Source organism: Glycine soja, chromosome 8, assembly GCF_004193775.1.
Source record: "Glycine soja cultivar W05 chromosome 8, ASM419377v2, whole genome shotgun sequence".
NCBI classification, from domain to species: Eukaryota; Viridiplantae; Streptophyta; class Magnoliopsida; order Fabales; family Fabaceae; genus Glycine; species Glycine soja.
The window spans coordinates 8,728,909-8,752,813 of record NC_041009.1 but is presented as its reverse complement, the minus strand read 5'-3'; the positions used below and the strand labels follow the sequence as shown (position 1 = coordinate 8,752,813).

The 23,905-nt window shown below is 33.2% G+C and overlaps 4 protein-coding genes across 5 annotated transcripts; all 4 read left to right on the top strand.

The window, feature by feature from the left end:
• The first annotated feature begins 1,057 nt into the window (after positions 1-1,057).
• LOC114421695 (glucan endo-1,3-beta-glucosidase 4) lies at positions 1,058-5,165 on the top strand. Of its 2 annotated transcripts, none has more exons than XM_028387749.1 (5): positions 1,058-1,430; positions 1,826-1,968; positions 2,825-4,072; positions 4,675-4,702; positions 4,803-5,165. In XM_028387749.1, the coding sequence occupies exons 2-5, from the start codon at positions 1,902-1,904 to the stop codon at positions 4,948-4,950; spliced, it is 1,491 nt and encodes a 496-aa protein (XP_028243550.1). In that variant the 5' UTR covers positions 1,058-1,430; positions 1,826-1,901; the 3' UTR covers positions 4,951-5,165. The 2 variants fall into 2 exon arrangements, with proteins under 2 accessions (XP_028243550.1, XP_028243549.1); XM_028387748.1 differs by having other exon boundaries at positions 1,059-1,430; positions 1,818-1,968.
• A 775-nt stretch (positions 5,166-5,940) lies between these two features.
• LOC114423116 lies at positions 5,941-7,419 on the top strand. The gene is made up of 3 exons (XM_028389739.1): positions 5,941-6,119; positions 6,209-6,379; positions 6,959-7,419. The coding sequence occupies exons 1-3, from the start codon at positions 6,006-6,008 to the stop codon at positions 7,040-7,042; spliced, it is 369 nt and encodes a 122-aa protein (XP_028245540.1). The 5' UTR covers positions 5,941-6,005; the 3' UTR covers positions 7,043-7,419.
• A 2,522-nt stretch (positions 7,420-9,941) lies between these two features.
• On the top strand, positions 9,942-12,519 carry LOC114422861 (constitutive photomorphogenesis protein 10). Its single transcript, XM_028389408.1, has 4 exons — positions 9,942-10,225; positions 10,313-10,386; positions 11,232-11,379; positions 12,202-12,519. Exons 1-4 carry the CDS (start codon positions 10,012-10,014, stop codon positions 12,297-12,299), a joined length of 534 nt encoding a protein of 177 aa, XP_028245209.1. The 5' UTR covers positions 9,942-10,011; the 3' UTR covers positions 12,300-12,519.
• A 1,053-nt stretch (positions 12,520-13,572) lies between these two features.
• On the top strand, positions 13,573-22,161 carry LOC114421694 (probable acyl-activating enzyme 18, peroxisomal). The gene is made up of 14 exons (XM_028387747.1): positions 13,573-14,021; positions 14,099-14,228; positions 14,311-14,573; positions 14,980-15,181; positions 16,420-16,460; positions 17,321-17,449; positions 17,595-17,668; positions 17,745-17,965; positions 18,357-18,451; positions 18,523-18,739; positions 19,235-19,360; positions 19,852-19,950; positions 21,446-21,652; positions 21,847-22,161. The coding sequence occupies exons 1-14, from the start codon at positions 13,753-13,755 to the stop codon at positions 21,958-21,960; spliced, it is 2,187 nt and encodes a 728-aa protein (XP_028243548.1). The 5' UTR covers positions 13,573-13,752; the 3' UTR covers positions 21,961-22,161.
• The last annotated feature ends 1,744 nt before the right edge of the window (positions 22,162-23,905 follow it).

Sequence of the window (23,905 nt, the reverse complement as noted above, 5' to 3'; positions counted from 1 at the left end):
ATTTATAGGAATCAAAGACTGTGTCAAAAAATTTACAATAAATCATACACTCTTGTTCCTTAACTAATTGAGCTAGATCTATTTGCTCAATTATTAAATATAAAAGAGATAAAATGTTTATTTAAAAAACTTTTTTGAATGACTAAGAAGACCTTAGAAAAATGTGAGGTTTTTTTTTAATTAATGTTCAAATAAATTTTTTTTTCTAAAATATTTTAATAAACATTTAAATTTTAATAATTATTTGCTAATTTTCTTGAAGATATTAAGTAGTTATCCTTTAAATAATAGTTTTCTTCTTTAATTTTTTGAATATTTTTATTTCTATTTTATATCATAATGTTCTCGACCTATTATGTAGAGACTAATCTCATTTACATACAATAAAAATCAAATATTATTATCACTTATATTAACATAATAAAATCTTACATCGCAATGTTAATATTTTAATTTTTTTTATGAGATGTTTAATAATAAGCAACTTGTTTATTTTACAATAAAACCAATTTTCCATACCATCATACACGTACGTGATTTTATTGTAAATTATATAATTGAGTTAATTTAACTATATACCTTAATTGTATTTGAAGATTCAAAATTAATCATATTTAATCTTTTCTTCTCACATATATCTCCTTTCAGAAATAATATTATTTGAAGTACAACTAAATATTAAATATAATTAATATTATTGCTAAATGTAGAGTTTAATACTAAAACTTGTTGACAAATGATTTAACCTTGTTTTTATTTTCACTTGAATTTAAAATCATGACCGGAAGTATCACCTTATTTTACACTTAAGTGGCTTGATGTGAGGTAATAGTTAGAATTTCAAATAAAATTATAATAAAATATTTTTAATAGACATATAGTATCAATTTTTGTATTATTAATGAACAAAAAACTATTTTGAAATTATAAAAGTAGTGAAAAAACTTTATGGCGCATGCATTATTTATGAATTATTATTAATAAAGAAATTGAAAGTTGCATGTGCAAACATAAAAGAATGAAAAAAGGAGAGAGAAGAAAAGGAGACCATAGGGCAAAACGAACGGCAATGATGCAGATGTGATGTTGTCCGGTTGTAATAACTTAGTGGGCAGTGTTTCGGACAGTAAAGTGAGTGAGACTTAGCACACTCTTCTTTGTTGTCTCTTCCCTCTCCCATTTCTCTTTCTTCGCCAACTGTTCCTCCTTCCATTCCAACACACACAACAACAACAAAAACTAGTTAGATTCATCGCTACACCTTCACATTGCTACCTAAAAATATCAATTCAACAACGGTTTCAGGGTTTTAGCTTCTGCTACGTGTTGGTGTGGTGAATGCCCTTTCTGTTCTGCGTGTGCCACCTCTCTCAGCCAGTGTTCACTACACCCACAACACAAGCTCTTACAGGGTTTTTAAGAAAGATCAGGTGCACACTCCGCGCTTCTCTTGCTTTATTTTCTTTCTAAACTCCTGTTTGAGGGTTAGGTTATTTTGCATTTTTTTGTACTAAAAGAGGAAATCACGCTTCTCTCTCTTCTCCATTTTAAGAATAATATCTAAAAACGGCAAATTTTTTAGTATTTTTTTTTTTTGTTTTAACTGGGCCTTGAGGTGTACAATGTACCTATCTGGAAAGCATGTTGAATATGATACTGTTCTTACTAGATTTGATTTTTGTGTATGCAAGAGTAGATATTGGTCATTAATGTTCCATCCAACTAGTGTGCTTCGTTTAATTATCTGTTGATTTTCTGTTTGTGTTATGCTGGTGGTTTAAATTGCTCAAAATGTGATTTCGTGTTTATTGCTCAAGTCTGACAGCTAAGTCTTTGCGGGGAAGCAATATTTGGCTGAGCTTGCTGACTGACTGAGGTTAAAGGTGATATTATTGGATGTGATGAAGCTTAAAACATGGCTTGCGAGTGTTCTGTTGCTCACTGTTGCCATGCTTACCGCTACATTAGGTAATTTGTACCTGTTTTTTTTCCATATTTGGTGTGTATATCTCAAATTGACTTTTCTGCTTTCTTTTTGTTCTCATGACCAGTCTCCTTACTGTATTGTCCAGACTGCTTTTGCAGTCACACTGTGTGTCAATTGAATTTAGGATAAAAAACATCTAGGAATTTTTAATATTGGATTTTTTTTTTTGGAATATTGTTTCCATGTTGATCTTTATGTTAGAGCTTTTCATTTCTCAACAATTTTATGTACGTAGAAATATATCTAAACCATCTTTTTCAAGTCAAAAAGAAATGGCTGATTGAGTGATAGGTGACAGCCTAGCCAATAGTCATGCATTCTTACTAGATTTTCCCCTAAATAAAATGAAACTTATCCTGGCATTGGCTGAGATTGGATTTATGTAGTTTATGTGGCCTCCTCCTGGACCCCTTCTTCGCCTCTGACCATAGATCAGGCTCTTATGGCCCAGTTCAATTTTTGAATTGTTTGAAACATAATTGCTTGGGTACTTTTCATTGTTTATCAGATTCTGGCTGTAAAGTCGTTAGTTCTGCAAGCCGACTGCAGTGTGGGCTGAGCCTTCTATGCTTGCATGTGCATGTATTATCTATCATTTATTAAGTACAATTGATGAGATTGATGGTCACAAGCAAGGATTTTATAGTCAAAAGTACTGCTTTTCTTACATAAAATAATGACCATATATGTCTAATGTCTTGTACATTGTTCAGCTTTTTTATTTTAATAACCCTGTTATGATTACCACAAGGGGTAGCGATCAGGGATGTGGATGTATGGCATTGACCATCTATTATCTCTTTGAGTTGATGCTAGATCAAATTGTTTAACTTGTAGGTGCATTCGTGGGGGTAAACATTGGCACTGATGTTTCTGATCTGCCATCTGCTTCAAATATAGTTGACATTCTACAAGCTAATCAAATTACTCATGTGCGTCTTTATGATGCTAACGCGCACTTACTACAAGCCCTTTCAAACACTAGTATTGAAGTAATTGTTGGTGTCACCAATGAGGAGGTACTGAGGATTGGAGAATCTCCATCAGCAGCTGCAACCTGGATTAATAAAAATGTTGTTGCTTATGTTCCCTCCACCAATATCACAGGAATAGCAGTTGGTAGTGAGGTTCTTTCCACTATCCCAAATGTCGCCCCTGTTCTGGTTCCTGCCATGAATTCTCTTCACAAAGCCCTGGTTGCTGCAAACCTTAACTTCCGGGTCAAAGTTTCAACTCCCCAGTCTATGGACATTATCCCTAAGCCTTTTCCTCCTTCCACTGCCACCTTTAACTCTTCATGGAACTCTACTATCTATCAACTCCTTCAGTTTCTGAAGAATACAAATTCCTCCTACATGTTAAATGCCTACCCTTATTATGGATATACTAAAGGAGATGGTATTTTCCCTATTGAATATGCTCTTTTCCGACCTCTTCCTTCCGTGAAGCAAATTGTTGACCCGAACACTCTATTTCATTATAACAGTATGTTTGATGCTATGGTGGATGCTACCTACTACTCTATAGAAGCCTTAAATTTCAATAATATACCCATTGTTGTCACAGAGACTGGCTGGCCATCATTTGGTGGAGCTAATGAACCAGATGCTACTGAAGAAAATGCCGAGCTTTACATTAATAATATGATTCAGCGGGTCATGAATGATTCAGGTCCTCCTAGTCAGCCAAACATAGCCATTAATACATACATATATGAATTGTTTAATGAAGACAAGAGGAATGGGCCTGTATCAGAAAAAAATTGGGGCATCTTTTATACCAATGGAAGTACTGTTTATCCATTGAGTTTTGGTGCTTCTGACCAGATTACTGGAAATTCTTCAGGAGTATTTTGTGTGGCTAAAGATGGAGCAGACACTGATAAGCTGCAATCTGGCCTGAGCTGGGCATGTGGACAAGGAGGAGCAAATTGTGCTGCAATTCAACCGGGGCAGCCATGCTATCTCCCCAATAATGTGAAAAGCCATGCATCTTATGCTTATAATGATTATTATCAGAGAAAGCATAGTAGTGGTGGAACTTGCGACTTTGATGGTACCGCTACAATTACTACCAAGGATCCTAGTAAGTCGATATGATTTCCTATTTCTGTCGTAATCCTGATATTCTTATATGGTACTCTGGTAACACTTCAAGTTATTTCTTTGGACTGTTTATCATATAACCTTTTTTTTTTCAATTTGTGTACTAACAGTTGTAGGAAATTTGCCACAACCTCTCCTTGTTAGAAACAGGAAAGCAGCCCCTGGAGAGTAAATCATAGATTTGAAAGTCATTGGTCTCTGTATCTATGAGAATGACCAATGACCAAGGAAGCAATTATTGTTATAATAACTATTCAAGTTATAAGCATATACCAATATGCTTTTCAAATTACACGACTACACATCCATGACTTCACTAAAGGCTGAAGTTGAATAAATACACCTAATCCACAAAACATGGCTGGATGATAAAATTATGGATTCTGTATTTGTTATATTAGTAGGGCAAGAAAGCAGAGTTGCGATTTGTTTTTGAGAACTTTACAATTTGATCCCCCAACCCCTCCTATTGACAATTTTTTTTTATTTATTTAAACCTGAAGATCCTGTTTATTAAAAAAAAATATTAGTTACATTACATCTTTTAGTTACTTAACCAATTAACTCTGTACTTTGTTGCAGGTTCTTCATCCTGTATATTTGCCGGAAGGTATACAATCTTGAGCTTTGTGCATCTTCGATTTATTAGACTTAGAAGTAATTATTACTTTTTAAATTTCTTATATGATAATGGAATATTTTGACAACAGTTCTAACTCGAGCACTGGTGGATTGAGTTTACCTCCAACGGCTCTTGGACCTTCAGGCCCCTTTGGTGCGAGTATGAACCTGCAAGTGTCTAGCCTTAAGTATTTGATATCTGCTGTTGGTGTATTTTTGGCTCTGGCGGTGTTATGACCACAAAGGTCGATGCTCTTTAAATTTCAATTCAATGATTCGTGTAATGTGGTCCTATCGATTTTGTTTCTAACTTTTCTTGGGTCCAATTTATTATTCAGATACGTCCCATCTTGTGCATTTGGGGTCATTGTAATTTATCACACTCTTAAGATTGTTATTTAATCTAGTGCTTTAACCAGAGGAGACAAGCCGAATACGGGTCCCTTAAGAAATGACTGCCAGCGTCCTCGAACTAACAAATTATGCACATTTGATCTTAAAAAATTATAGTAGCATTTTGCCATCCATCGGTTTCTTAAGCTTAGTATTAATGAAACTTACATACAATTTATTTGAACTATTAGAAAGAAAAGGTGTGTTCAGTTGAACTATTAAGAAACATTAGCATGAGATCAGTGAATTATTTAGTAGCTTATATTATACTATATTTATATGACGAAAATACGGGGGAATAATTTTTCTTTACCATATATTGATATTAATGTTGTTGTCTTCTTTAAAGTTTTTAAATTTCGTTTTGACAATTTTTTTTTCTAACTCAATGGTGGCATCTTACAGAATAAATAAATACATAGTCTTAATGTTTTTTAGTAGGTTATTTTTTCATTCATCTTTTCTCCCCTTCTGTTTGCTGCTTCTCCTTTCTGAACAACAGTCGTGAATTACCTATTAATGCACTATGTATTTATTTATTACAAATTTTAATTAAAATTTAGTTATATAAAATAAACATTAAGCAAAAAGAAATAAAATACTTAAGAAGAGAATGTCTCAAACACTCCTAATTTGGATATAAAAAAAATAAAAAAATTAAACTAAAAGTAAGGTAAGACCTTATTGTTTTCTTTAATATATAAAAGATACTATTATTTAAATGAAAAAATAAAACCTCGATATATTAAGTGTAGTAATTTTCTTTTGGTAAATTAGTAATTTAATATTTTTATTTTGATATTTTTTTATAAGCATCTCTCACAAGAATAGTGCAGCAACAGTCAAAAGCTCAAAAGCTGATGCGAAATTAACAAGACACTATTGTGATTGTGATTGTGATGCGATCGAATCGGAGCATGGAGGGAGGGAAGAGAAAAGGGTACGCGTGGGCACTATCTGCTGGATTCAACGCCGCTCTTGCAGCCATTTCCGTTAAGCTCCCTCTTCACCAGGTTAGGTTACCCATTCTTCCCTGATTTCCCTTCTAATTTACTTCTCTTTCCTTTAATTAAATCTTAGATTATATATATATATTTATCAGTTTGTTAGGTATGGGATGGTGTTATTGTTCAATGTGACCATGTGGGCTTGTTATGTGAACAGCCTCAAAGCGCTCTCCTCTCTTCAGGCAACTGTCACCAATTTCGCCACCAATTTCATCTCTTCCGGTTTAGCCGGTTTCTTCTTCTTTCACGAATCACTCTCTTTCCAGGTACCCACCCTCACTAATTTATGACTTTGCCTTCCCAATTAATACACCCTCTCTCAACTTTGCTTCACTTTTTATAATTTTAACTTAGCTGGGGGTTACTCCATTTGCATCTCACACCTTCTCCAAAACAATGTTTTTACTTTCACCATTTTTTAACTATAATTTCTGTAATTTGATCTTGGAAACCAAACACTCTTCCCATCAACTGGAATTGTTTATGGAATTAAGAAGTAATCAGGTTAACTTCCCAAGTGCTTGAGAATTTTAATTGTGGGGATAATCAATTTGGTGTCACCTTAAATTGAGCTGAAGGATTCAGGGACGAGTTTTTCTCTTTGATACTATTTTTCACATCAAGTTTATCTTCGGATTTTAGTTTCAAGGGGGACCAAATTGATGAACCATAATGTTGTTCTGCTTTTGTAGCACTAACAGAGTAGAGGACCACTTGGTTTTTCTTTGTTTATTCCTGGTGCTGACAGTGCTAATGCTAAATTACTAAACCACCAAAGAACTCATGCCTTTTATGCATTCAGCTTCTTGATTCATGCATTTTCTGATGCAAAAACTTTTCCACAGTGGTTTGCAGGTGCCATACTTATAATAATTGGTGTAGTAATACTTAGCAACTCAAGTATTGAGAAGAAGGTTAGCACTGATTAGGTGTTACAGTTCAACACGATACCTTTAAGGCTTGCTTGTTCAAGAAGGAGGCAAGCATCTGCAGCTGCATGGAAGCATATTTTGGACAAGAACTTGGAAATACCAGGAATAGTAAAGTTAGATAGTTTCCAGGGCAGTTCAACTGACATGAAAACAAACACAACAAAAATCACTTCTTGCCTTCCCCGATTTAATAACTCTTGTTATGTATTTGTCATTCTGGTTGAGGAATTGTTATTAGCCACAAGCAACTTTTGGTTCCATCATTCCATGGCTCCTGTTTTAAATTTCTGTTTGTATTATGATCTCAAGGTTCAATCTGCTATATTTATGAATGTTGTTCAAAATTGATTTGCAACTACAAGTTTTCTTGCTGATCGAACTAGCTCTCCTGCCTCTCCATTTCTATGAATTCAGTCGTTTCAGTAACAATGTAAATAGGATTTTACATATGTGAGAGTATTGCTGCCCATCCAATAACTCAGCATGACATGCGATACAGTAGTGCTACTGGTGATTCAAAATAAATTCTGTCCAAATAAGGCAAAAATTATAAGGTTTCGTCAAATTTCTTTCAATATCTCTATTTTTTTGTTTTTTTCTTTTCTTTTAACTATCATTCCTTAATTGTTTAAAAATCATCATTCCCACGTTGACATCCTTTAATTGTTTGTAAAACATTAAAGATTACACTATTTATCTTTGTAAGGTTGTTTGTAAAACATTAAAGATTACACTATTTATCTTTGTAAGGCTATAAACGTTAAAAAAATAAGCAGTTATGTGCAATCTCAAGAAACTTCAGAGGTGTTAGAGTAATATCTTGCTTTTATAAAGTTTACAATAATCTTTCTTACCGTCTCTAATAACGAAACTAGTGTTAAGATAAATATGACCAACAAATTTCAATTTTAAGAATTCATTTGACATTTTTTTAATTTTACGGACTTTTATGATGATATTTTAGGAATTTAAGGACAAAAATTTTAGTTTAGTTTATAATAAACTATCATGATTATTTAACCAAAAAATTTATAATTGTACAAAAAAATTACTAGAGCTGTCAAAATGGACCAGCCCAGCTCACGTGGGTTGGCCTGCAACGGGTTGAACTAAAAGTGGGCTAGCCCAACTCGGCCCACTTTTGTGTAGGCTAACAAAATGTCAGTTCGACCCGGCCTATCATGGATTGGTGGGTTATGCGGACTAACATACTTTTCTGCCTTTTTTTGTAAAAAAAAATAAAATTATTCCAAACAACTTAAAATAAAATCCAATATAAAAACCAAACTAAATCAAATTCAAACATTTAATATTAAAGTGATTGAAGTCTTTAAAATAAACATTCAACATTAAGATAATTGAAATTTAAATATCATCAAAAATAAACTTCTAAACTATTAAAATTAAACATTAGAACTGTGAAATCCATAACAACTTCCTCTTATTTTTTAACATCATCATTAATTTCATCTACAAAGACAACAAAAATAAACAATATCATTAATAAGTCAAATAAATAAAACAACACACATTATTGTTATGATTATTTTAAGAACAATTATTGTTATGCTTTTACCCATTCCTTCATATTGATTATGTGAGTGAGAAATTATATAAATGTGAAATTTACTCACATTATTGTTATGATTATTTTAAGAACAATTATTATGATTATATGCTATAAAACTATACTCATATCTTTGATGATTTCAAAGTTAAGTTAATTATTTTATATTTTACTCTTTTTACTTATTTAAATATTAATAAATATGAAATATACAGGTTATAAGAAAATATATGATAAGTTAGTTTAATAAATCATAATATTTGATATATTGTATTTTATGATGATAACTCCATGAAAAGATTGATTATCAATATGTTTAATTTTAAAAGATATTTATAATACTTACAAATTTTATTTATAATGAATTATTTATAATAAATTATAAAATAATAAAAAATTTATTTTATAAATATTTTATAATGCAAAAGTTTAATGAATTTAAATTTAAATAATTGTAAATTTATATTTACTATTTTCTTTTTAATTTATACATATAAAGAGTAAATCATGGAAATGTTCAATAGGCTTAGACATGTTTGAAGATAATACCTGATTAATTAAAAATATAATTAATTTTTTTACTCAATTTTAATGTAATTATATTTAATATGATACTAAATATTTAGAAAAAGAAAAATTTATTGATATATATATATATATATATATATATATTAAATAATATTAAATACCAATAAAATATTAAGAAAGTATATTTTTAAGAAATTATGAAAGGGGCAGGCTTTGCGTAGTTGCCTTGTTTATCATTAACAAATTAACGATTGCTAGTTCAATTGGGTTTTGCTATTGCTTGTCCTTGCTCTGTTATTGAATGTAAATTGACAATTGGGTTGTTAGTTACAAAATAAAATTTTAATTTCTTAATAATTATAAAATAAAATAATATATTATTTAATTTGGTGGGTCGACGGACTGACCCACTAATCCACGGGTTGAGTCCACCTAACCCACGGGCTAAGTGGGTCGAACTAAAAAATTATCGGTACCTACTTTTTTTTAATTAAGCTCGACCCACCTCTAACACACAGTGGGCCTGGGCCGGGCTGGTCCACGGGCCGGAACCCATTTTCAAGGCCCTAAAAATTATCATTGATATTTGCTAACAAATTTATTTAAAAATTAATTTTAAATATTTAGAAATAATGCATTAAAATACAAGAGTATTATATTAATCCGAGATCAAATTCCTTTAAATAAAATCTCTGGCCCCCACAGTCGAAAAAACAACTAAGATTTCTGTTCTGCATTAGCAATGGTGATTAATTAACAATGAAGTAATAAACTAATCAAAAGTGGAATTTAATGATGTAGAAATAATGGAAAGCAAAATGAGTGGATGAAATGAAACCTTGGTCACTGCCTTTGTGAGAAGAGGAGAGTGATGATGATATCAGGAGGAGGAGGTGGTGGTGGAGGGAAATCATCGTGGAGTTCGTCAACATCGTCATGGGTACCCACAACCTCAGTGTCGGCATCGGGAAAGAGGATTCAGAGGGAAATGGTTGAACTCAACAACGACCCTCCTCCTGATTGCTCTGCTGGCCCCAAGGGCGATAACCTCTATCACTGGATTGCCACCATTATTGGAACCCCAGGTATACCTTATTTATTACTATTACTATGATAATCATGTTTCCAACATTTAATAATAATAACAACGTAGATTTCTTCTTTGCTTGCAGAAACACCCTACCAAGGTGGCATCTTTTTCCTTGACATCAAATTTCCAATTGATTATCCCTTCAAGCCTCCCGAGGTACATTCTTCATATCCTTCTCTCACATAGTCACATACTTTGGACCATGTCATGTTTTGCACCTAGGTCATTCAACCATACAGTACATATGACTTGCTCCATCAGCTTATTACTTAGTTTTGCAAAGGGGATGAACTTCTTTGTCTGATTGTTATGTTCCACATTCAGTGTAGGGGCTCAATTTAGTCATAATAACTTGCACTTTCATTGATATATACCACTAGATGGCGTGTTATTGTATTTAACAGTTTTAAACTGACAACCTTTTATCCTTAATTTTGAGTCCACTCTTCCTCTTCTGAAACTTATTCCATTTTACAAATATTAACGGAAAAGTTGTTCATTTACTTGAATGCAAATATTTTTTTTCTTCCGATTAGGCACAGGGAAAGTTTACTGTCTGGCTGTTCTGTTTTAGATATGTCATTGGAGCTGACTGGATTAATCTGAACTTCCAGCTGCTTTCCAGTTCTAGTTTGTTAAATTGAAATTTGGAGCAGTTAAATGCTTTTTGCTCTCTTCTCACCAACAAAAAAAACTTTTGCTCTTTTTTCCTTTTTGAGTACATCACTATTACTCCTCTATTTTTGTAGTTTTCCAAGTACCTCCCTGAGTCCCCTCTATTTTCAAACAAACCTTCTGTGAAATGTTCAAAATGTCCTCTGAAGACCCTAAATTATCCTCCTTCAGATTTTCTTGATTTTTCATAAACTTACCCTAATCAAGGTAGGTTGGTATAGGGTTTTGAAAACAAAGCAATATGCATACAAACCAGAAAATGTATAGAGCGGTTTAAGTAAGTTAATTGTTTTTTACTGTCTTGAATTAATTAATTGAGTTTGCAGGTAGTATTCAAAACACGCATTTACCACTGCAATGTAGACCCTGATGGCCGTGTTAGTATGGGAATATTGAAGGATGATTGGAGTCCAGCACTAACAATTACTAAGGTGCTACTAGAAGTTAGATCAATTATGACAAATCCTGATCCTTGTAAGCTCTTCCAATCTCTTCATTTTCTATTTTGTTTATGTCAATGGGGGTTGATGATGGTTTGCATGTTATTTTTATTCCTTTTCCTTTTGTTCCATATGCAGCAGTAGAGGCAAACCTTATTATGTGCCTTGTTTTGGGATAGAAGCATGTTTTAACAGGAAACCCAGCTAATGCTTTATGTCGTCTGACGCTTTGGATTCAATTAACTTAAGGGGTTGTTTGATTTGAGAATACATTTTCTGCTTTATTTCTTGCTTTTACAAATCATCACACAAATGTCACCTTGTTATTGCTTGGTTTCCTATTTTTAAAGATTTGTATAGGAAACAACGACACTTTTTTACTTTTTCATTGTTTCCTATAGAAATCTTTGAAAACAAGAAATTAAGGTTAAACATTAAGACAATCATATTTTTGCAGTGCAAACAAAAAAAAGGTTAAACATTAAGACATTTTTGCAAAACAGAAAATGAAAACAGCGAAGGCCTTTTCTTAAACACCAAGTAGCTCCGTTATTTCCAAACAAAATGATTCCTACATCAACTTCTTACAATACTTTTTACAACTCATTTTTTCCTTCTATCTTTCTTCATCATGCCACTCATCTTATCCCATACTTCTCTTACTTCTCTTCCTATCTCTTTCCTAATTTGTAAAACCCATACTTCTCTTACTTCTCTTCCTATCTCTTCCCTAATTTGTAAAAAGGTGCTGTGGTAGTAGAATTTTCCTTTAATATTAGTGATGCCAACACTTTCAAGCAGTATACCAAGTAGGCATTTATGATCTTGGAGTGTAAAGATGTTATCATTATTGCAGATAATGCTGTTGTCCCTGGCATCGCTCATTTGTATTCGGGAGACAGAGCAAAACATGATGATATTGCTGCAGAATGGACGGTCCGATTTGCCAAGTGAATGTGATACAAGTGCCCTTTGGTTGGCGTACATCTTATATATAATGTTCCAACATTTATGTAAATGAGAATGATAGTTAATAGTAGTTCATAGTAACAAGGTTATCTCCTCCTTGCAAGTTGTTCCCTTAGAGTGCCTTAGTTGATCCCTGATAGTTGTAAGTGGATAATGATCATTGTGACGTGATTTTAATAATTTTCTTAGTTCTTGTTTTTATTTATTTTCTTATATCAAATTTAACCAAATTTGAGGTAACATGTCTTTTAAATTTACTTCTAGGAATTCTAGGATTATATGAAGCAAAGGATGTTATTTCAAGAATGACCCTGTATTTGAGAAGTATGAAATTTAAAACTATTTTTGAAAGAGCCTTGACATGCATTGATAATTGTAATGGATTGACATCTGGGTGTGGGTTGGGGGACATGTTAGAATCACATGAACGTTAACGAATGCAATGACATTTGAGTACACTACGTTAGAAAATATCACTTGAGTGGATTTTTCTGCAAATAGTTGTGAAAAATCCATAGGAAACTTAGCGAGCTTCTTGTTAGTGGATATAAATCTGCTGGAAAAATAAAATGTTTCTCAGAAATTTGTTTTCACAGGAAAAAAACATATCTTTTGCTAGTGTCATAAGCAAAGTTGCGAGATTTTTTTTATACAGAAATAATTTGCACGAAATTGATAAAATTTTAATAGTAAAAATGTACTCGATTATATGGACATGAATTCAAGAAGTTGCGATACTGATTTTTGTAATTGCGACATTATTATTTCAAACTTATTTATTTGATTTTAGGGTTTGAACTTACACATCAAACATTTGGAAATGTCAATTAACTAGCCTATTTATTATATATTTAAATATTTGTGTTGATTTTCTTTTTTCTAGATAGACTTATCTTTTCAGCACACGAGTATGGTTTGCGTATAGGTACCTCCTGACTTGAGCAAACCATGGATAGTTTGTCGCTTGAAAACATCACTGTGTAATTTGAGACAAACACCTATATAACTAAATTTGGGTACATGTATAAGGGATACAGTGAAATGATTTATTTCCCATCATCCCTCCTATACGATTCTGATTTAGATTATTCTTTAAGTTCTTTATTTTTTCCCATCTAAAAAAAGTTCCTACACTTTTCCTAATTAGATAAAATTATTGACAACTCTTTTTCTAAAATTGTCAATTCGTGGTATTTTTTAAATAAATTTCTCTTAATAATAATTTGATGTGCGTTCTTTCAATTCCATCACTAAAAACTATGTGCTTTTGAGTGTCTGTAGAGTCACCTTCACCTACCCACCCGAGTGAGGCAGAGTTAGGTGGTGTGAGCGTGGTCAACTTTGGGAACTCAAACTCAACAACCAGTCAACCACCCATCTAAAGCTTTAACTTTCAAGTTTTGGTAAGTGCGGAGACATAACACAGAGAGAGAGAGAGATGGAGAAGAGCGTGAGGGAGTTGGGAGTGCAGGACTTGGTGAATGCAGGAGGTTTAACACTTGCAGAAGCCAATGAATTATACCATGTTTTGACTGATATTCTGTCTCAGTCTCAGTCTCCCTCACACATATGGCACCAAATTGTGACTCGGAGATTGCTCAAACCATCCTTCCCACACTCTTTGCATCAGCTTCTCTATTACTCTGTTTATCACTCTGCTTTTCATTCTCAACATGCTTCCCTCCCACACTATTGGTTCCCTTCTATGTATGTCTCTCTTACTACACTCTCCTTATCACTTATCACTACTACAATACAAACGCTCATTCATGTTTTGATTTCAGAGAGCAATCCAAACGCACCAACCTGGGCCGTCTCATGGAAACTCATGCCCCTAAACTTTTAGGAGCTTCCTACAAAGACCCCATCACCAGTTTTCATCTCTTTCACAAGTTCTCCGTTCAACACCCTCAGGCAAACAACCTCTAAGTCCCTTCTTTCATTTCTATTCTGTATTTTCAATTGTCGCGTCATTTGTTTCTTATTGTCAATGCAGGTGTATTGGTCCCTTATTCTCAAGGAACTTTCAGTTTCCTTTGTTGAGCCTCCAAAGTGCATTTTAGATACTTCTTCTGACCCTTCCAAACATGGAGGGACTTGGCTTCCCGGTTCTGTCCTCAACATTGCTGATTGCTGTTTGCAACCCACTCCATACCCCCACAAAACAGATGACACTTTAGCCGTCGTTTGGAGAGATGAAGGTTTCGATGATTCCGAGGTTAATGGTATGACTCTCAAACAACTCCGGCACCAAGTGATGTAAGCTTTTCAACTCACTCTTTCTTTTCGACCAAAGTTATGTTACTCATCATCATCATCATTGTTGTGCTAATTCAGTTCATTCAATAATTTGATGTGCGTTCTTTCAATTCCATCACTGCTTTGATGTTTGTTACCGTTGTATTGAGATCAATTTGTGTGAGTTTGTTACCGTACTTTTCCATCTTGTATTCACTTTTTGGTTTGTATCCCACTCCTATTAACATAGGAACTGGAAATGGAATAAAAGGTATGATTCATGAATATTGATGTGTATATTGAATACAATAAACAAAAAAATTCTGATTCTAATGAATTTTGTTTCTTATTCGTCAGTTTCTATAATATCTTTCTTTACTTCGTGTGCAAAATTATATCTTTTCATGTTTTTGCCGGTTATTTCCAGGTTGGTAGCAAATGCAATAGATGCCACATTCTCGAAAGGAGATGCAATTGCCATTGACATGCAAATGACAGTCAATGCTGTGATTATATATCTAGCCATTGTTCTAGCAGGATGTGTAGTGGTATCAATAGCAGATAGCTTTGCACCAAAAGAAATTGCAACTCGTCTGCGTGTTTCTAAAGCAAAGGGTATTTTCACTCAGGTGATCTTTTAAATTTTGTATTATGCTTATGACTTTAAAAATAAAGCTATTGTTGATCAAAGTGAGTCTATTCAATCTTTGACTTTGTTCTTTCTTAGTTACCAGTTTGTGTGTACTACTATTCAGTGTGTGAAGGGATGCTAAAATTACCAAATTGTTAGTGGCTAAAAAATATTTAATCTTCATTGGAGTCTAAATATCTAGTTTCCTGTTTGATGAGATTCAACCAACAGTCGGTGCAAAGATATCTGACTATTGGAGAACTTGTTAAAATTCTGACTCCTTCGACCTTATTTTAGTTAACTTAGGCTTATACCTGTTTGATGAGGGTACTGACAACATCATATAGCTTTGATCCTCAGTATTAACAAAAGTTGGATCTTGTTCTGGCTGATTAGTCTTTGTGAATGGTGTGCATTGCAATAATGCAATTAAGACTTCATAAGCTTCAGAAACATCAGGTTTTTAATAAATACTTATTAGGTAGAAAAGTAGCTGCATTGAAAGCTTATTGTATGTAATGTGTTAAAGTAAGGGTGGCTTGCAAGGAATTGACAGAAATTAACAACCATATTGATAGCAGTTTTAGTGCTCAAAACTGTACTGGTGAAATTAGATTTCATGGTGAATGAAATCTTAATGATGTTAAGCAAAAATCAATTAGGAAACCAAGTGAATGAAATCTTAATGACGTTAAGCTCCAACTCCAAATTTTCCTATCCTAGCAGCTGTTGTTAGGTCTTTTGAGCCATCTGTTATTAAATTACCCTTAGATATCCAATCTTGCAAACATCACACTCGAGAAGTTTAGCCTTCAGCATAAAGGGATTGTGTTGAATATTCCACATTGACTAGTAATATGGTCAAAATAGTATATATAAGTGATGAAGAACCCTTACCATATGAACTAGCTTTTTGGGATTGACTTAGGCCCAAGTCCAAATTCTAATAAGTATCATATGTATAATACTCCTCTTCAAGGAGGGAGAGAGAAAAAACGTTTTTGTAAAATAAGTTGTAGATGTTCCCTTTGAGTTTTCTTTAGATATAAAAACATATAGCTTAAGCTTTTAGGAGAGTTGGTCCTTGACATGGTATAAAAGTCTCCTGATCCAGTGGTAAAGAGTTTGATCCTTGCTGCCCTCACATTAAGGTCTTTGATATAAGCACTTACATGATGACCTTCCAAAGTATCTAACTGAAACTGTTGTATTTTACTCAGTTTAAATTTGTTTCAGGATTTCATATCAAGAGGTGGCAGGAAATTCCCTTTGTACAGGTAATTTTTTTTAACATTATATTTATACTTGTTGCAATATGAAAATCATACTGCCTAGTTATCTGTTCAGAAGATCATAATTGGCATCTTAAGCTTTACAAGTTTATTTGTCATCACTCATCATCCTTAACTTTTGGCACTATTGCCAACTTAATATTTGTTATTGTCATTTAATGATCATCTGTTAACTTATCCTTTGATAAATCTTTCAATATTATGTTCGTCTTATTGCTGCCTGGGTTCATATTCAATGCCATGGTCCACGTGATAGTCAGAAGTCTTCATGTTTGAGCATAGATATACATGGTTGGGCTATTTTGGAAAACTCAATCTATTATGGAACAGATAGTGTCATCAAACACATTTTATTTTGGAACCTGCTTTCTATAGAACCCTGTTTTCTTTTTCTCCTTTCTGCCTCAATTTGTTTTATGGCATTTGATATAGGCATGACACGGGAGTTTAGTAATAGATATTTAATGGGATCACAAAGGAATGATTTTTGCAACAAATTATATTTTTCACTTATAAAAATGATATCATACTCTCAGCCACTCTTGGTATTCTTTGTGTATTTCCTATTCTGATTCTAACTCAGGAATCTAACAAACTTAGTTGTCAAAACCAGATTGAACTGGCAATCTGACCAGAAACGAGTATCCAGACCTGTTTAGTCAACTCTCAACTGATCTTACAAAGAACTTATCTTAGAACAACTGCATTACTGCCTCTCATTGGCTAAACTTTGTATTCTAGACGCTAATTTCCTAACTAATGCTTACTTGAATGCCACTTTCAGAATATTTTACCATGCAAAATTTCTAGACCACTGACCTCATTCTGCTTATTTCTCCTTGCAGTCGAGTCATTGAAGCAGCTGCATGTAAAGTTATCGTTCTGCCTGTGATAGGTGATGATCTAGGTGTGCAATTAAGAGATTGCGATATATCATGGAAGGTTTTTCTTTCTTCTAGCAGACAGCATCCCAGGTAATGTACATCAAAATGTGTCTATTAAGCCATATATTCATCCTAATAAATTGTAATTATGTGAACTAAAAACAGAAAAGAGAGAGAGAGAAGTTGCTTTGTTTCTCTTGCGTTTTGTCTCACCTTAACATTTTAATTGTTACAGGTCATATCACTACTCTCCAATCAATCAATCAATTGATACTGTCACTAACATACTTTTCTCATCTGGAACCACAGGTAAATATTCTCCCTTAAATACATCAGGCAGAAATTGACATTGTAATGATTTTCTGGTTACGTTTTTACTTTTCAGGGGAGCCAAAAGCAATTCCTTGGACTCAACTTTCACCAATACGAAGTGCAGCAGATGCATGGGCATTCATTGATATTCAACCTGGAGATGTCTATTGCTGGCCTACAAATTTGGGATGGGTGATGGGCCCAACTCTTATATATTCATGCTTTCTGTCAGGTGCAACTCTTGCTTTGTATCATGGATCTCCTCTAGGCCATGGTTTTGGAAAGTTTGTTCAGGTATTTGTCCAACTCTAATATTTCAGTCCTTATAGCATTTATGATTAACATAACATGTCTTATTCTACAAAATGGTCATTATTATTTTAATCACCTAAGAATTTGGACATCAAACAAAGTAAGTGCTGACTAGTAGTAGAACTGAGTGGGAACTAGACTAGTTTTTTTTTTTTTTCTGCAAAATCATGGAAACAAGAAAATAAGACTCTCACTGCTAGAACTTGACTTAGCTACAAAGAGGTTAAATAAGGTCTGGAAGGGTCGAAAGTCAAACAAAAATGAAACAAGAAATAAAAAGCGTCATATTAATTTTTGTAGATTATGTTGTATTTTGCATCAATAGAATTTGATACATTGCACAAACCAACACCATTCAACTACAATTGTTCAGGATGCAGGTGTTACTATTTTGGGAACAGTTCCAAGCTTAGTAAAAACTTGGAAGAGTACACAATGCATGGAGGGGTTGGATTGGACAAAAATAAAGTAATTTCTTGTAAGTTTGAATAATTAAGTAACTAATGTGAAAAACTGAACTAAACTGTGGTTATATGCAGAATATTTTGTTCAACAGGAGAAACTTCAAATGTTGATGATGACCTCTGGCTTTCTTCAAAGTCTTATTACAAACCAATCATTGAATGTTGTGGAGGCACTGAGCTTGCATCTTCTTACATCATCGGAAGTCCACTGCAACCTCAAGCTTTTGGAGCATTTAGCACAGCATCAATGACAACTGGTTTGGTCATCCTTGACGAAAATGGAGTTCCTTATGTAAGAACTTTTTCTCGATAATTTCTATTATTTGATCATGTGATACTATATATGTTGCCACCAACTTGACACTGCTTTCCATCATGCCAATACCCACATATAATTTTGTTGCTGCAAGGATAATGGATGTCAAGTGTATTACATAATCTGGACTCAGAACCAATAATGGCTAATTGGAAATGCTAATCTCAAAATCTCAAGACTAACTTCTAATGGTCATCAATTAGAATGTCCATATGGATTCTCCTTCACTATTTATTTCTGAATGGTGTAATTCTTATGCTGACCCTTTGGCAACCAATTTTCTCCTATAACTTACACTCTTCAATTCTCTTGTGATTTTTCACTCTTCCCAAGTGGGTTACATTTCCTTTAGTAGATGAACAAACTATCTTCAATAAATGTTCATTGTGATATATAATACAATTCTTTTGGCATAAACAAATTATTTTTTAGGCTTTCTAATTTGTTTGATCCCTTTGACCAATGCGACAGCCAGAGGATGTTGCTTGTGTTGGTGAAGTGGGCTTGTTTCCAATATATATGGGAGCAACTGATAGATTGCTTAATGCGGATAATGAGGAGGTTTACTTTAAGGGAATGCCCATATACAAAGGAAAGGTATGATTTTCACATTCAGTTGTAGCTATCTTGCAATAGTAGTTCAGAACTGAAGGTATTTTGTAGTTTCTTGCTTCCTAATGGCTTTTCAAAGGTCCTGAATATATTGGTTTGGTACATCTTAGTGCTTGTTTGAGGTCCTACTGCATAAGCGCACATTTGCATGTACACACTAATTAAGCTAATTGCACTTATAAAGTCCAAAAATAATAATAAAAAAACACAAAGAAATTAGAGAGGATAGGATTACTCTTTAACTCTCAACTTTGGATGTTTATCAAATACTGCTAGTGCCTATGTAAGTGATCAATATCTAAATGTTTCTTAGAAGCATAGATTAGTCAGATCTTCCATCAAGGATTTTCAGATAATCCCTTGCAAATTACATAACTTATTAGACTGCATTGTAATGCTAACTACTCTCATTCTATTGTTATTGTCATCTACCTTTTCAACTGGTTTATTTATCCTCTATAACATGATATAAGCAGGTTCTTAGGAGACATGGAGATATAATCAAAAGAACTGTTGGAGGCCATTTTGTTGTACAAGGGCGGGCTGATGACACAATGAATATTGGTGGAATAAAGGTATCGCATCATCCACTATATTTATGTTTATAGCTCCATCCATCTCCCAGTTCTACTCTTTTTTTTAATCAGCTAAAAAATGATTGATATATATATATATATATATATATATATATATATATATATATATATATATATATAAAGCTAAACGGTACCAGAAGTACCAGTGAAGTTTCATACAAGATATACCAACATAAAACAGCTTGTTTCTCTACTTTCAAATACCAGGTCAGGTACAAAATGGTTACAAAACATTTATAGCATTAAATAACCATAAATGAGATATAGCCATTCTCATTTTACCCAACAACCAGTCATAAATGCTAGCTATATCAGCTCCCTTTGTTAACCATATATTCCCGTTGCAGCAAACAATTCCACCTCTTCTCGGCCAAAATAAAAAATTGGTCCTTCATAAAGCCCTTCCTCATCATAAGCCATATCTCAGGTTATTCTACACCACCTAACTTCGTCACTCACGTACCTGCACCCCCTCTCCACCTAATAACCTCCTTCACTTACCCAATAGTGCCTGGACTGATGCTCCATTGGACAAAAGAGTAGGAAAATGATTTATCAAATGACTTGATCCACGACCAAGTATAAAACATAATCTCCTGCACTATTTTTTCTTTTTGAAATTGTCCTCCATTCATCATTATATTGTTTCTGTTGTTCCAAAAAAACCCAAACAATACAACACCAAACCAACCTCCACCTTTCCAGATTCTCTTTATTGCCAATCATCAACACATGCTGCCAGTAGCGTGTTCTCATAGAAGAAGGAAATGCAAGTTTTATATCTAGCCATGAATAGCAACTTTTCCAGACTTCCTCTGCCTTCGGACACCACATCAAAGAATGCTCCAAGGATTCATCTTAATTTTGACGTAACACACACTTCAATACACCTTCATCCACAACAATATTCCTCCTAGCCAAATTATCTCCACTTGGTAGTCTATTTCGCATTAACCTCCATAAAAACAAGTTAGATTTTGGAGGAACTTTCAACCGCCAAATGTCAGCCAAAGTATTGAGCATGGAATCGTCACAATTTGGAAAAAAATTACTGTCACATAGAGCCAAATATGAAGATTGAACAAGATAGTTCCCGGTTCGATCTTGCTTCCATATCCAAGAATCCTCCCCACCCTCTACCAACCTAGCTTCACCTAGCATCAAACTCAGCCTCTCCACCACCTCCCTCTCCCATACAAACCAGTCCCTACGCCACCTAAAATTCCACTTCCAAACCCCCTCAACCCACTCCCAGTTCTACTCTGATAGGAGATGAAGCTTCTAAAAGCTATTCTTCTAGATAAACATGGTGTAAGAATTCTATATCTTTCCATGTCAATGTCCTGAATAAATTAATAAGAATGGAAGGTACTTGTAACTGGTCATGGATTCATCAGAAATTCATAAATTTCTATCTTGACATCTATGGTCTCACTGTTCTTTTAACTTTGAAATTTCTGTTTCTGATATGCAGACAAGTTCTGTAGAAATTGAGCGTGTCTGTGATAGGGCCGACGAAGGCATTTTGGAGACAGCTGCAATCAGTGTTGCTCCTGCAAATGGAGGCCCGGAACAACTGGTTATATTTGCAGTTTTAAAGAAAGGATACAATTCCAATGCAGAAACTCTAAAGAGGAAATTCAGTAAAGCCATTCAAAGCAACCTTAATCCTTTGTTTAAGGTATGACCCTTTGTTCATTGTAAGCAATTACGATTTTGAATTGAATACATTGTCAAAAGCAATAAGTTAGTGACTTAAAAATTCATGAAATTTAGAGTTTGAAGGGAAATTGAAATTTTTATGCAAAAATTAACCTGACTTGTGATGAGGAAGTTACTGGTTTGATGTTCACAACTCATTTTGTTACTTTACAGGTGAGCCTTGTTAAAATTGTGCCCGATTTTCCCCGAACAGCTTCCAACAAATTACTAAGGAGAGTTTTGAGAGATCAAATGAAGCGTGAGCTATCAATTCAGAGCAGACTTTAGTAACTATAAATTCAGTCCATTCCCTATATCTAGAATACATTTATACTGGGTGAGGTCTTTGCCTCTTTGGCGTGTAATCAAATGGTGAACATTTGATATTAGTGGGAAATGCTTCACTTTATGAAGTCGTAACATTGTTTATTATCATTTATGATTGATTATGACTTTTGCTAAAAAAATAATAAATTTATAATATGACTACATGATTGAATGATAATATAAAATTCTTTATACCATCAATACATACATTATTTATTCTAAAATGAATATATTTTTGTAAATTAAGAGTTAAAGAGAAGATTTAAAAAACTAAAGAATAAAATAATTAACAAATTTTAAAAACTAGAAAGAAGGTTGATATGGATATTTTGAGTTTTGACTATATACTGACAATATCGAGGGATGATCGAGCCAGTATTTAGGTAGATGCGTTGAATTTTATTTTTTGCAGTATATTAAATGCATTCCGGAAAACTAGAAACTTCAGGGCATGGACATATTTGATTCTCTTCTAAAACAATTTTGCACTACTCATTTTACTCGTTAATATTTTTCTTATTTAAAATCTATTAAAGTTTGAAATTTGTTTTCAAAACAAGTGTTTTAAAAACCAAAAAATAGAAATAGCTGAGAAATGTTTCATGTCTTCTTCAATTTTCATTTTGTTTAACGTCTCTCCCCATTCCACACTTTGCTGTGTGCTTGCACTACCCTCCACCAATTTTGTGAGCAACTTTGTTTAGTTGCATTTTGAAAGCTAAGAACAGTTTTTTTATAATAGAAATTAAAGGCACACCCTTACTTTCGAGAGTAAAGCAACCACCATCTGACCATATGCACAATGCTGCATCACATGGTAGGACCTAAAAAAGACTTCTTTCTATTTATCAAACTAGGGACTGTTGTAAAATTATATATCAAACTAGTGTAGTTCGAAATTATTCGCTGAAATGAAAGATTTTAACTTTGATATTAGTTATAGTTCTAACCGATATAAAAATCATTTCTCTTTATCTCAATTATAACTAAAACTGATATTAAAAGTCGAAATCATCTTACAACCTATTGTCTTTTGCCCCATGATATGCTAGACCGAAAAGAATTATAGAATTGCCAAGAATAATACCAAAGATAACCACAACCATGAACGTCAACAAAGAGTCCAAAGGAAGAGAGCAAATCTGATAGTCCAACATAGAAAAAACACAGCCCAAGGTGACAGAGGTGATGTTAATTTGAATCGGAGCACGGTCCCTTAATTTGAATTGGTAGTGATTTTAATTGTCAATCTCAATCATGAAAAGACTTTTCTTTTCGAAATTTTTATACCCCAATCAAAAATTGGTTAAAAATAATTCCGCAAATTCTAGACTTAGGAATTAATTCGGTCAAAGAATAATGATCAATGCTATATATTTCATAAATTAATTTAACTCTTTTTCCTAAATAAAGATTGGCTACTAATGTCTATTTATTTATGATGTGTCCAAGTAACGATGAGCGTGTCTTATGTATAAAATTTCTCACATCCTAAACTAGTGTAATGTATTTTTAAGAATTTTTAATTAAAGTTAAAGTAAAAAAAAAATTGTGTATTTAGAAATGCTGATTTCTTTTCAAGGGAATAAACGCCTTTTTGCATGTAAAAATTTGTTCTAGTACAGAAGTACTGTATTATGTGATTGAAATTTGGTAAGATATTTAGATTATAATCTGAAATTATTTTTTAAAAAATAACTTTTTCATCACAAAAACAATTAAAACCTATGATTAAAAGTTAATAAATTATTATTTTCTACTGGATTCTTAGTATTTTTTTAATTTTTTTCTCCAACAATTGAATATTTTAAATACTCCTAAAGATAAATTTATCTTTTTAATATAATTTTACTATAGAAAAATTAAGTCTTTTATCTAAAAATCCCTTTTTAAAAATTATATTCGA

Bases quoted from the DNA above. Each gene is read 5' to 3' on its own strand.
- LOC114421695 (XM_028387749.1), top strand. From the start codon at position 1,902: ATGAAGCTTAAAACATGGCTTGCGAGTGTTCTGTTGCTCACTGTTGCC. The intron at 1,969-2,824 runs GTAATTTGTACC...TTTAACTTGTAG, and splicing joins CATGCTTACCGCTACATTAG to GTGCATTCGTGGGGGTAAAC. The intron at 4,073-4,674 runs GTAAGTCGATAT...ACTTTGTTGCAG, and splicing joins AATTACTACCAAGGATCCTA to GTTCTTCATCCTGTATATTT.
- LOC114422861 (XM_028389408.1), top strand. From the start codon at position 10,012: ATGATGATATCAGGAGGAGGAGGTGGTGGTGGAGGGAAATCATCGTGG. The intron at 10,226-10,312 runs GTATACCTTATT...CTTTGCTTGCAG, and splicing joins CACCATTATTGGAACCCCAG to AAACACCCTACCAAGGTGGC. The intron at 11,380-12,201 runs GTAAGCTCTTCC...TCATTATTGCAG, and splicing joins TATGACAAATCCTGATCCTT to ATAATGCTGTTGTCCCTGGC.
- LOC114421694 (XM_028387747.1), top strand. From the start codon at position 13,753: ATGGAGAAGAGCGTGAGGGAGTTGGGAGTGCAGGACTTGGTGAATGCA. The intron at 14,574-14,979 runs GTAAGCTTTTCA...GGTTATTTCCAG, and splicing joins CAACTCCGGCACCAAGTGAT to GTTGGTAGCAAATGCAATAG. The intron at 19,361-19,851 runs GTATGATTTTCA...TGATATAAGCAG, and splicing joins TGCCCATATACAAAGGAAAG to GTTCTTAGGAGACATGGAGA.
- LOC114423116 (XM_028389739.1), top strand. From the start codon at position 6,006: ATGCGATCGAATCGGAGCATGGAGGGAGGGAAGAGAAAAGGGTACGCG. The intron at 6,120-6,208 runs GTTAGGTTACCC...TATATTTATCAG, and splicing joins TTAAGCTCCCTCTTCACCAG to TTTGTTAGGTATGGGATGGT. The intron at 6,380-6,958 runs GTACCCACCCTC...ACTTTTCCACAG, and splicing joins ACGAATCACTCTCTTTCCAG to TGGTTTGCAGGTGCCATACT.